The sequence below is a fragment of the Schistocerca nitens genome, chromosome 2 (genome assembly GCF_023898315.1).
Source record: "Schistocerca nitens isolate TAMUIC-IGC-003100 chromosome 2, iqSchNite1.1, whole genome shotgun sequence".
NCBI lineage: Eukaryota > Metazoa > Arthropoda > Insecta > Orthoptera > Acrididae > Schistocerca > Schistocerca nitens.
Window position 1 is genome coordinate 729,541,501 of NC_064615.1, and position 12,722 is coordinate 729,554,222.

General features: G+C 35.5%; 1 protein-coding gene across 4 annotated transcripts in view; it reads left to right on the plus strand.

Moving 5' to 3' along the window:
• The window catches only part of LOC126236930 (obscurin), a 681,004-nt gene that overhangs the window by 444,871 nt on the left and 223,411 nt on the right, over positions 1–12,722 (plus strand). For all 4 annotated transcript variants that reach the window (XM_049946608.1, XM_049946610.1, XM_049946611.1 and 1 more), the window contains 2 exons: positions 1,495–1,603; positions 8,390–8,507. In XM_049946608.1, coding sequence (XP_049802565.1) covers positions 1,495–1,603; positions 8,390–8,507 — 227 coding nt within the window. The remainder of the gene's footprint in view (positions 1–1,494; positions 1,604–8,389; positions 8,508–12,722) is intronic.

Here is a 12,722-nt window from a genome sequence, read left to right on the forward strand (position 1 = left end):
AGGAGAATAAAGTAACACTAAAAGTTGGTTTGAAGATTTCTCACTGTACTCTGAGACTGCAAGATATTAAACAGAAATAAATTTCTCTACACGGAAAATTGACACTAGGAAGCTGCCCTACACAAGGATATTCAGAAGACTTATGCAACAACAAAAACTACAATTAATTTTCTAACCTCTATTCTACACAGTAAAATACACACATACATTACACTTCTTTACAGAAGTATGTGAACAAAAAACAGAGGCTAAATTAATTTACAGTTTATCACACAAGTGCTGCTACTGCTCTGTGGCAAACATTGTGAACAATATTAGTTAAATAATCGATTAACTTACTAGTTAATTCTCTTTTGAATAATTATATGCCTCCTCATGAACCAACAATTCAGTTGCTTCTGACCGGCCCCTTGCTATTCTGTTTGCCGGCATGTGGCCCTGTTGTGGCTTATGACTGGCCATTTTACTTTTGCTGCTCTGGGCTACTGCGTAATCCCACTGCCAGTGGCCTGCGTCATATGTTTTCATCCATGCAATGTGACCTCCATGTGATCTGCAGGCATGGCTATCTCTTTAGGCATTTAACCATTGAGAGTTAACACTCTCCCATACTTCACACATCAAAAAAAGTTATGCATCACCTTGCTTCTGAGAGTTCTGGAACCTGTACAGAAAATTGGAGTAGAGATCAACATAAACATCATTTTCACCCTTTTTCTTGCTCATGAAAAACACACATTGCACATTGTTCCACCGTTCAGCGAGACCTTCAGAGGTGGTGGTCCAGATTGCTGTAAACTCCGTTACCTCTAATACCCAGTAGCACATCCTCTTGCATTGATGCATGCCTGTATTCATCATGGCATACTATCCACAAGTTCATCAAGGCACTGTTGGTCCAGATTGTCCCACTCCTCAATGGCGATTCAGCGTAGATTCCTCAGAGTGGTTGGTGGGTCACATCATCCATAAACAGCCCTTTTCAATCTATCCCAGGCATGTACGATAGAGTTCATGTCTGGATGACATGCTCACCACTCTAGTTGAGTGATGTTGTGATCCTGAAGAAAGTCATTCGCAAGATGTGCACGATCTGAGCACGAATTGTCATCCATGGAGATGAATGCCTCGCCAATGTACTGCCTATAACGTTGCACTATCGGTCGGAGGATGGTATTCACTAGCAAATGACAGATAAGTGTGTCAACTGTCTTAATAAATTGTACAGAAAGATATAAAAATATTAGTATCATGCATTACATTGCAAATTGGAGCCATGGTTCTATCATGGTTTGGTTTTCTACCATTTTGGAGGATTTCCAAAAACATTAGAGTAGGTTAAAATACAGCTAAAGTAACTTTGAACATGAAAAAACTGAATTACATTACACAAACCTATCACCATCAATATAAAGCACCATTGATAGTGCATTCCATGACTTCTTCATTTTTTACAATTTCTTCATGATTGCATTTGTCTTGTTTCTCCTGCAGCGGAGCCTCCATCCCTTGTTAAAAATCTTGAAGATCGTTCAGTTAAAGACTACGAAGAAGTTGAATATAGAGTCAGAGTCAATGGTGTACCAAAACCAAAGATAACATGGTAAGTATCTGCAAAATCAAGTTTATAGTCTTAAGAAGTTAATGATGGACTATGTAATAAGAAGTTTTACACTAAAAATTAATATTAATGTTGCACTGATCTTACTACTAACATAGGTTACAAAGGTGTGCAATAGATTCTCCACCATAATTGGCTTTCCTATTTTTGTTCGCATTTCCTTAAAAATGATTGTAGCTTCTTTGCTTTCAGTTGAAAAGAAATGTAGTTTCGCTTTCTAAATATTGTGCTTCTTTACATAGGATATGACTTCCTGGTTTTCTCTGTAGCTACTGAAGAAGTAAACTTCAGTCAATGAAGATTCAACACATTTGTTAAACTATACATTTTGATGATACCAACTTTTCACTTACCTTCACTCATGTTTTATTACTTTCTATTGATGGTAAAGTTACTTAGCTTTCTACTACAAGAACAGTAAGGTTACTTAGCTTCTTCCCACAAGAATAATGGTATTGTCCATATATTTAATGTTGACTATCTGTGTGACATTAATTTCAGTAATGTTAGTTGTATGGTTAAAAGGATATGCTGAGAACTTTACAGTTACTTGGACAAAATGTAATGACCTGATAATGATGATATTGTGTTATAATGTCAAACAGTCCTGAGAAAGCAGCCATTTAACACTCTGATGGTTTGGTTTTTCTCACTATTTCCAAAACATTTAGGTATTTTTATGTTTAACAGACTTTAGGATATTCAAAGTGAAAATGAAGGATGTTCTAAAACTCTGTTCCATAATATTGATTTTTTAAAATAATTTATGTAAAACACATCACAGGGTGTTATAGAGCAGAAAATTTTATTGCATTAAGTCAACTCATTCCTTTAGCATTAACTTTTCTGTATCTTCTGTTACATTAAAACTTGTGAGTTTTAAACACAGAAAATGATTCTCTATGTATCATTATTTGCTCTGGCTAAATTCTTTTATTGTCTGGGGTCACACAAATCGCATCCTAGTAATTTACTATCCTGATTTTTCTTTCTTTTTAAACAGCTCACCCAATGATGACCCGGTACCAAGGTGAAACCAGTAATGGAACAGTTTGTGCAATCTGAGGCTCAGAAATATAATAAAAGAATTTTGTTGCAATGTGGTCACTGTGTGTCCAGTTGGTGGTACACTTAGTTGTGCAACTACACGTGTACTTACAGTATTCTTGTTGTTACTAATGCCTTAAGTGACATCTTGTGTTGGCATAGTCCATATCAGTTCAGACAGGCTAGGAAACAATCTTACCTTCATAGGCTTGGATGATATTTTAATCTAGCATATGTTAAAATGAAGGACCAAGTAAGGAACATGTACTTTTTTTGTTTTCTCCAAAAAAATTCTGCTCCGGGATCCAGCCCTCCAAAGATGGCGCTGTACATACCATTTTGAAGATGTGAATTTTGGAAAAAAATTTAAAATACTGTACCTTTAGAACAGTTCTAGATATTTTCTGGGTTTTTTTATTTAAAAGGTAATTGCTTTATGATTACAGAGAAATCCTCCATTTGGACTTATCTGTCAAAGTTCTTTTACTATAGCACTCTGAACTTTTTTATAATTTATGGAAAATTTTTTTTAAAAAAATGCCAATCCATAAAATTTTGATTTTTTTCTGTTGATTAATACCATATAGTTCTACATTCCCTGAAAAGGAGAGCTTTCACTTTTAGGTTTAACAAGTTTTATAAACAATTGAAATTTTTGCCATATATAAAATCTGTTTTATTACCACATTATCACACAACAGGCACGTAAAAATCAAAACCTAGCCTATTTAAAATCATTTTAGTTTTGAAAGGTGAGTAAGAGACCCATTTTTCAAGCATTTTAAATGGTTCCAAAAGTATGTGAAAGGTCCAAAGACTTAAAGGTTTCAATTTACACAACTTCTGTGCACTCTGTTTTGTACTGAAATTAGCCATTCAGTGAAGTAAAAACGTGTTCCACTGCTTCAGTATCTTCCTTTGATATAGAGTGATGCCTTCCTGTTGACCAACAGGAACTGGAGCACTTACAGTCTTCAAAACATTGTGAACAGGATGTGAGCAGTGATCGCTTTGTTGCTGTCCTTCAGCTGGAAACCTATATCCAGCACCTGGTCCCTGTGGTAGCATAAAGTTCACTGCAATTTCATTTAACTCTTAACTGGTGTCTATAATCTCTGCAATCCACCAGTCAGTCATACACGCATGCCACGAACATCCCCCTTCTCAAGTTGTGAATCTGAATATTATCCTGCTGTTTCTGAAGTGTTGGCCAAACGAACAAAATTTCTTCTTTCCTGCTCTTTAAAGTGCATGTAATATGAGTTCACCCATCACTTTGAGTCCAAAAATGTGTCTTCTCAATTCCCTCGGAGGAGTAGCTGTTTGAACCATTCTTCTCTTTTCTGCTCACTGAATTCTTCTATTTTCTCTTTGGACAAAAGAATGAGGGCTGTGGATGTGTAAGTTTCATGACTCTCATAAAATCCCCAGCATTTTGAATTGTAGCTGTATTTGGTCTGGAAAGATTATGTTTTGTAGCACGGTGCTTCAGCAGGCCTCCTACACCATCACAAGGATCCTTCCTGTAACCAGTAGCACTGTATACCCAGTCAGTTGGCACTAGTGACTTACTCAATTCAAACATCTGGTAGCAATTTGTAAAATGAGTAGGAGCACCATCAGAAATAATGATGATCTTCTCTGCCCCTGTTTGCAGTTGAAGAATTTTGCACATTGCTAGCAAAGCATGTGCTGAGTCATGTCCCGCGTCATCACTTATAACTGCAACACTTGTGATCTAGTTTTGAAAATATGTCACTCTTGTAAAATTTGAAACCTAGTCATTACTCCAATGATGCCCTTGTACTTCTTGTGGGACAATTACCGACCAGTTCTCAGAAAATCACAGTGAAGCACTAAACATAGTTCTTCGGTCTGTACACACCCTGTCACTTGTGCAATGTGTTGTTGTTGCAATTTATTCATTTGTTGGTGTTAGTGCTTTCACTGACCATTTACCAAGTTCATCAATGAAACTGTCAAAGGTCACAGTTTTCATAATCAGTTTATTTTCCTCCCATGTCGTGTATGTAATTTCTGCAGAGTTATCTGCTACATCTTCCAGGCCAAATGTCTACAAAGACAGTCCTCCCTTTCCAGGGCAGTCACCATATTTTTGAAACAAACAAGTCTCTCACTTTGTCACAGACTACTAATGACTTCACATGACCAGTGGAGGTTTCATATGTTGCATGCTACAGTATGTTCTTCAAAGTTACCATGCAAAGTTCAAAATTCATGCAGTAGACACATAAAGAGACATCTCTAGGTGGGTGTGGAACTATCCACTTAGGTCGTAGTACATAAAATTTTGATCTTCCAATATGTGAAGTTGTATACCGTAGTTGCTCTTACAATTTGCAAAAGTTTCTTTAATGCTGCAAATCATGTACCACTTCACTTTCACAACTTTTTGACCTTCAACAGTTACAGTTATAGTGTCTTTTTTGTTGACACTCTGATGAGAACAGTCCCATTTATCTTCCAGATGAAATGACTGTGATATTTGAACTTGAGCTGCTTCTACAGGATGGCCATAATAGGGATCTGGTCTTCCAAAGACTCCTTTAACAGACCTCACATTTCTTGATTTGTCTACTATGTACTTTGATAGTGATGGAGCATGGTTCAAAATTGTTTTCTTTGAAAATTTCTCTGGAATAATAGTTAAATCTTGCACCTTTTCACTGCACAGTATTCAACAGCTGAGTTAATATTTGTGATAAATTCCTGGCAAGAGGTGTGAGAATGCTTTGGTTCATTTTCCTCTGAAAATGTAATTTCTACTCTGAAAGTGTGGTCAGTTTTGCTGTAGTGTATTCATCCATAGCTTTAGTAATTTCTCTGCACTTTCTTGATGCATAGAGATTATGACTGGACTTCACTGACTGCAGTTTCTTAACAGGACTAACACCTACCTCTGTAGTTGACTGATTCAAGGTATTTAATTCTTCCTCTATTGACGCAAAATCTGGTAATCATCTGCACCATGGAAGGCTTCACCTTGTTCAGGTACTATCGTTGTTATTCTGTCAAAACATAAAGAACACAAAAAGTCATCACTGGAAACATTTTCACTTTGAAACAGCATCTTCAAATGAGAACAGTCATTCCCAACCTGAACAAAGTCTGTTTTTGTTTGTTTGTCTTATATATCACTCTTTTTGTGGACATGCAAATAGTCAGCACACTTCACTCTCCTGTGGCCCCAGTCAGAAGACATTCCAAACAGTCCTTTTCACAAAACACACTACAACTGTGTCAACTGGTAAATTCCTCACAAGAACACAGAACTCACTCGGTGTTCTCAGATTTCTTAGAAGCCTCTTCAGTAAACAAATTAAAACCTGCAATGAACAACCATGACAAAGAAACTGACAAGAAACTACAACAAAGTGTAAGAAATATCTGCAACAATGAAAGTGAAAAGAAATAACTGTAACAAAGAAAGTGATAAGAAATAACAGCAACAAAGACAATAGAAATAAACATTATAACACAGAAATGAGTAAGAAACAACTTCACTGAAAACATACGTTACCATTGAAAGTTAAAAAAAATTATTTTTTAAAATTAAAATAAACGTAAAAGTGGTAGCTCTCCTTTACAGAGAATATAGTACTACATGGTACTAATTAACAGATAATAATCTAACTTTTCTGGATTGGCATTCTTGAAAAGAAAATTTCTGTAAATGATAAAAAAAAAAAAAAAAAAAAAGGTGACAGTAAAAGAACTTTGAAATATATGTCCAAATGGAGGTTACCATTATAATGATAAAGCAATTATCTTTCAAATAAAAAAAAACTCTAACAAAATATCTAGAACTGTTACAGAGATACAGCATTCAATTCACAACTTCAAAATGGTGTTCGCTGTGTCATCTTTGGAGGCCTGTATCTCGGGGCACAAATTTTTTAGAGAAAACAAAAAAATATTTGTTTCTTACTTACTCCCAAATTTTAACATATGCTAAATTCAATAACATCCGAGACTATGAAGGCAACCCCTCTGCCTGAAGTGATACAGATTATACCAGTTGAAGTATTCACCTATTCATGAGAAAGAAGAGTTTATGTGAGACTGTTGTACGTATATTTACTCTTCCCTCTGCAATGAAGATATGCTCTTAATAATTTTCATGCTTTTGATCACTGGTAGCTAACTTGTGCCAGTCTTTGTTTCTAATGAATTATTCTCATTACCTTACACTTTGACTCGTAGCCTTCTTACTTCTTTCTTCAGGACTTCATTAATTTTGGACTTCATTAATTTTTTATTTAATGAAACAGCTGCTGTGTTAAACTAAGAATTAAAGTGTTTTCTTTTGGGTGGACAAGTGATTTGCGATACCTTCCATAAATTTTGTTGTATTTTTTTTTCAGCATAATTAAGAAAACAGATGGCCTCTCATGTATATTTCAGAATACACGTAATTTATCTGTATAGTGTTGCAGTTGTGAAACTCTCGGCATATTTCCAATCACTATTTTTGTAATCAAAGCTATAAAATACTAATAATTGATCATTCCTGTTTGTTGTTCGAAACCAATATTAACCGATTCAAGTTCTGGATTTGTTGAACATGCTGCTAAGACTTTGTATGGTTTGCAGAAGCTGCTTCATTTGAATGATAGGAAAGTTCCTTTATAAGGCAATAAATAGTTAGCCCTTTCTCCTACCTAGATATTGTTCTTTTGCATGTGACAACTCTTGTTAAATGCTAACATAACAAGAGATTCCCTCCTTTCTGTGAAAGTACTCTGGAACAGTCATAAAGAAGCAAGTTTCAGCTTTTTCAGTTGTTATACTATCGCTAACTAATCTTCTAAAATCCATTGTCTAATTTTTTCTGGAAAATGGAACCACATATCCCTTTCAACATGTCTGGCATTTATTCTCCAACAAATTCAAAATAGTATTCTCTCAAGCCACATTCAAATTGCCAGTTATAATAGTCCTGTGCAACATATCTCTTTATGATGCATGTTTTCAAACTTCTTGAGATAGCAATATTTTTAATCAGTTGATGATTCACAGTGTATTGTCCCATAGAGATATCTTGAAAATGAGCACGTATCAACAGATGCATGGAGATCACAATTCTGGCTCTTCCTGTGCATACTTTAGTTACATCCATTATTTTGCCATTGGCACAATTCCACAGCAAACTGGCATGTACTATAGTTCTTCTGCTGAGGAAGCAATGAACTGGTATTCAGAGAAACCATTGTATTAGGAATTATGTTATATCAAAGTGCCACATCCTGCCACTAATTTCCTCCAGCGGCTAATAGGATTTTTGAATATTATACTGAAGTACACAGTCTGGGCCCATAATCTGTTAGCAGAGAATTTTACAGATGGTATCTGATTGGAACAGACATTTATTGCTCAGATGTTAACAAGATAAAACTATTACATGAAATTTCTATTTCAAATTATAACATTGAGTAAAAAAACACCGAGTGCTCATAGTTACACCAAAGCAACCAAACAGACACTTTAACAAAAGATTTTGAACCCTCAGAATTTAAAAGTAATTTGTCTACTTTTAGATTGTGTTGGAACTTTTGAAGATTTTTTAAAAAAATGCTAAATACTGATTTTTTTGCTACACATATTACAACAATAATTGCCCTACACTTGTAAGTTAAACTTTATATACATAATCTTCTCTCTTACAGCTGTGTTTTCATGTATAAGTTGCTTGTGTTCCAGGTACAAAGATGGAAAGGAATTGCAAAGTGGTGAACATATTGTGATAGAAACAGATTCAGAGGCTTTGGTAGTAAGCAGTCTCAGTATTCAGCATTTTCAGGAATCTGATGTTGGTGTGGTAAGTTAATATGCTTCAGCATCTTTTAGTTAGAACCAGGTCATTTTTTTCATATTTCTACATATATTTCATGTGACTCCAGAAACTTACAACACTTAAAATGTTTCTGGTAAACTGATTTGGAGCATGTCTGTTACATTATTTTTATACAGTACACTTTGTTACTACAACTGGAAAATGAATTATATAATGTTTAACAAGAAATCTAAGTTTGTCTAAACAGTTGCTGCCCTCACACTAAATCATTACAGGGGCAATTCCATAAGAGTCATTGTCTCCACTTAAAGATTTTGCTATAATCTACCTACTCTTTTTTTAACTTATTCATGGAGCTACTCAACTTGGGGCAATCATAATGCCTGAGGAGAGAACAAGCTCAACATTTGTATTGCTTATTACTGAGGAAGTCTTTCTCAAGTCACTCTCAATACTGTACAGATGATTTATTTATTAACTTGATTTATAGATTTTTCCAAAGCTTTATCTTGCTGTCCTGCAAAATTTCCTTCTTGTGGCTTAGGCTTGAATCATTCTGGCCTCTTTACATGTTCCTGTGGTACTATGTCAGGCAACAGATGATGCCCAATGTAAATTTTACCCAGGAAACTATTGAGTCAACAAGCCAGCACGCTTATGTGTGTTTGTCACGAACATAATAGTAATCATAGCAGCTGATAACACAAGTGTTGTCTCTTGCTTGACATAGGCCTTGTGTTGTTTTCAATGTGTATGTTGTTGTGTTCTGTTCTGAGTGTCAATTGGTGTGCTCTAATTTTGTGTACATGTGCAGTTCATTAAACTGTATGATTTTAGGCACATAACATATGATTACACATCAAATTACACCACACACACGCTGAAGTGACAACACTACTTATCACAGACAAATTACACGGTCTCTTTTTTTTGAATGTAAATATTATTCGAAGGTTTGATGCCCGTAACATGAAACACATAAAGAGCAGTGTGAAGCACCATAATAAGACGTATGTTAACAAAATATCTCAGGTTCTTTTTGTATTGCAGTTTCATAGAAACTAATATGTGGGTTCACGTAGAGAAATATTATTGTGTGGTACATTTATCACTGATCATTTCAGGGTAAGTTAATTTCTGTGAATTCATGTAACTGAGACAAAAGAGCTGCTATGCGGCAACCACAAGAATTTAATGGAAACTGCTTTTCATCTTTGCATATAAATTAAAATGATGAAGTTAGATAATGTAATTAAAATGCAAACTTTGTAAATTATTTTCACAGCTCTGTGCCCTTTAATATTGGCAATATTCAAATAAAATATTGTGGACATGCAAATGGCTGACAACGATAAATTATAACCTCATGCTGTATTGCATGTTCTGATACTCTGGAAAAATAAGTCATTAGTTTCGTAACATATAGTGATGCTAAATATACATGAATAAACATTTTAAGAGCAAATAAACACATGTATTTAACCAAAGTGCAATATAAGTACCTCTTACAATGTCTCTCACGTCTATCCTCATCCAAGATCAAGACCAGAATAAGTAATTGCATAAAATCATTTGACTGTTTCACAGTTATTAATTTTTTTAACATACAACAAAAAATAATATACATAATAAAGCAATATCCTTTTTAAATACAATTAAGTTGAATTTTAAATATTTTTCCTGTACATTATTACATATGTCTTTCAAGAATCATAAAAGATTTAATTCATTGCTCTGTTCATAATTGTATATGAATATATATTGTTCTCCCCAGGGCAAACAGTCCAATGGCCTCCAAGGATCATTGGCCCACAAATGCACATCGTTTTTGTGGACAGTAATTACACTATTACTGGGTCTGCACTGTCACAATTGACCACCTTGTTCACACTTGTGAAAGAGACACTTTACGTTAGTTTGAGTTCATGATTACAATATGTATCAGCTCCTTCTCAGAACGCTCATGATTGGTTAAGAATGATTACATTAATCGAGTGTTGAAAGTTTTTAGGTATCAGATGACATTATGGGCACTATATTCTTGACTTTTGGCCAACTTATACATTACAATTACTGAAAACAGTCTGGCAAATTTACATTCCCTGGAAAGATATTGACTGACTCCTCCATTCCAGTTAAAGGCATTGGGAAAAACCAGATACTCCTAAAAACCAAGCCCAGAGTCTTAAGACTGTTACCAAGTCCTTTACGGATTATGTTACTCCACTTACGAAGAATGTAGTTAGAAATCAAAATTATTGTGTTATGATTATGAAATTCACAAAAACGTATTTATTTAATTGGATAGATAAACAATCTGTTCACCAAGTGGCGGCAGAACACACACATAAAAGACAGTTGTTATTGGCAACCTTTTGGAACCAGTGGCTCCTTGTTCAGGCAAAAGGGTTGGAGGGGAAGGAAGAGGGGTGAAGGTTTTATCCATCCAATTAAATAATTTTGACAAAAACATATTTGTTACATAAAGAACATTACGACATTCATTTGAAAGATTGTTTTTTGTATATCAGAAACATGAATTAATTCAGAAGTCTTTGCCAAAAAAAGGTTTGATAAACAGGTCATGCTGATAATGTTTGCAGAAGTACAAAGTTTTCACAGTCTTAGTATGTGAATAAATAACTAATTCTTCATTAGTTGCATTGGTGGTGGCAATGTGCGTGTGGTACACTGCAACAGAAGTCCATGGTTCAACATGTGGTTGGTTGGTGCAGTGCGTTGGCTCAAGGTCAGGTACACACCTCCCTCGGCAATCAGCTGTTGCATCTGGCTCCGCCCCGCAGGTGGTCAGCTGGTATGGTCCTGCATGCTCACTTTGTTACCATGATGATTACCACGAGTACATGAAATAGCACAAAATACAGGATTAATATGTTACAGCAATGGCAGTTTAGCTGTAAAGAAGTTTTGTTAGTTTGCATTAATTCCACATTTATCCTTGTATGTGAAGTTTCTTGTACGTAATATGAAGCTATATGTCAGTCCAGTTTTTGAACATATTTTGGTTGTAGGCACTCATTGTTTTCAAGAAACTACACAAAGCGTCACTTTTTTATTGTGGTACAACATTTCTAACATCCCACATCGTCTGTAGGCATTGTGATGAGTATTCGTCACAGGCTTGTCGGGTTGCAGTGTTTTTAGTTTTCATGGTTGGTGCACCTGGCATTGCAGCATTCAGGTGCATTATTTTTATCTGATACTGTCTGCCTTGTGAGTAAACACATCTCATTTCCACTCACGTGACACAGTGCCTGTCTCTTTTTCATAATGAACAATTCTAAGGATACATGCATGTAAGGTGAAGCATTACTCAACTAAATACTTAACTGAACTCACTGATAATTATATCAGTCACTTGATTTCTGTGATTACACAGTTTTTGTCCGTTTTTGCACACACAGTGCAGCACTCATATAGAGCATTCTTGCCTTTAAATCACAATTTATATTCACAAATTTATACTTAAAATGTCTTCCACATTATTCAGTCAGTACAGTGTACATCATGAAAAAGAAGCACTATAAGTACATAAATTTCTGTAGTTCATGAGCTTATACACAAAATGTGACTTACATTTACATGTTACTTTTATCATTTACAATGGTTTGAGCTTTCGTTACTTATGATCACATCACATCCCTTCATGCAGAAAACTTGACCATTTGGTACTGATTCATTCTGCAAAATACTGTCACATACAGGACTTGGCTGCATTGTGCCAAGCTTTACTGTAATGTGCAGGAAGCTCTCATTATGTAAATGAACAGTTATAATAGAGGGAAACATTCCACGTAGGAAAAATATATCTAAAAACAAAGATGATGTGACTTACCAAATGAAAGTGCTGGCAGGTCGACAGACACACAAACAAACACAAACATACACACAAAATTCAAGCTTTCGCAACAAACTGTTGCCTCATCAGGAAAGAGGGAAGGAGAGGGAAAGACGAAAGGATGTGGGTTTTAAGGGAGAGGGTAAGGAGTCATTCCAATCACGGGAGCGGAAAGACTTACCTTGGGGGAAAAAAGGACAGGTATACACTCGCACACACACGCATATCCATCCGCACATACACAGACATGAGCTGACATTTGTAAAGGCAAAGAGTTTGGGCAGAGGTGTCAGTCGAGGCGGAAGTACAGAGGCAAAGATGTTGAAAGACAGGTGAGGTATGAGCGGCGGCAACTTGAAATTAGCGGAGGTTGAGGCCTG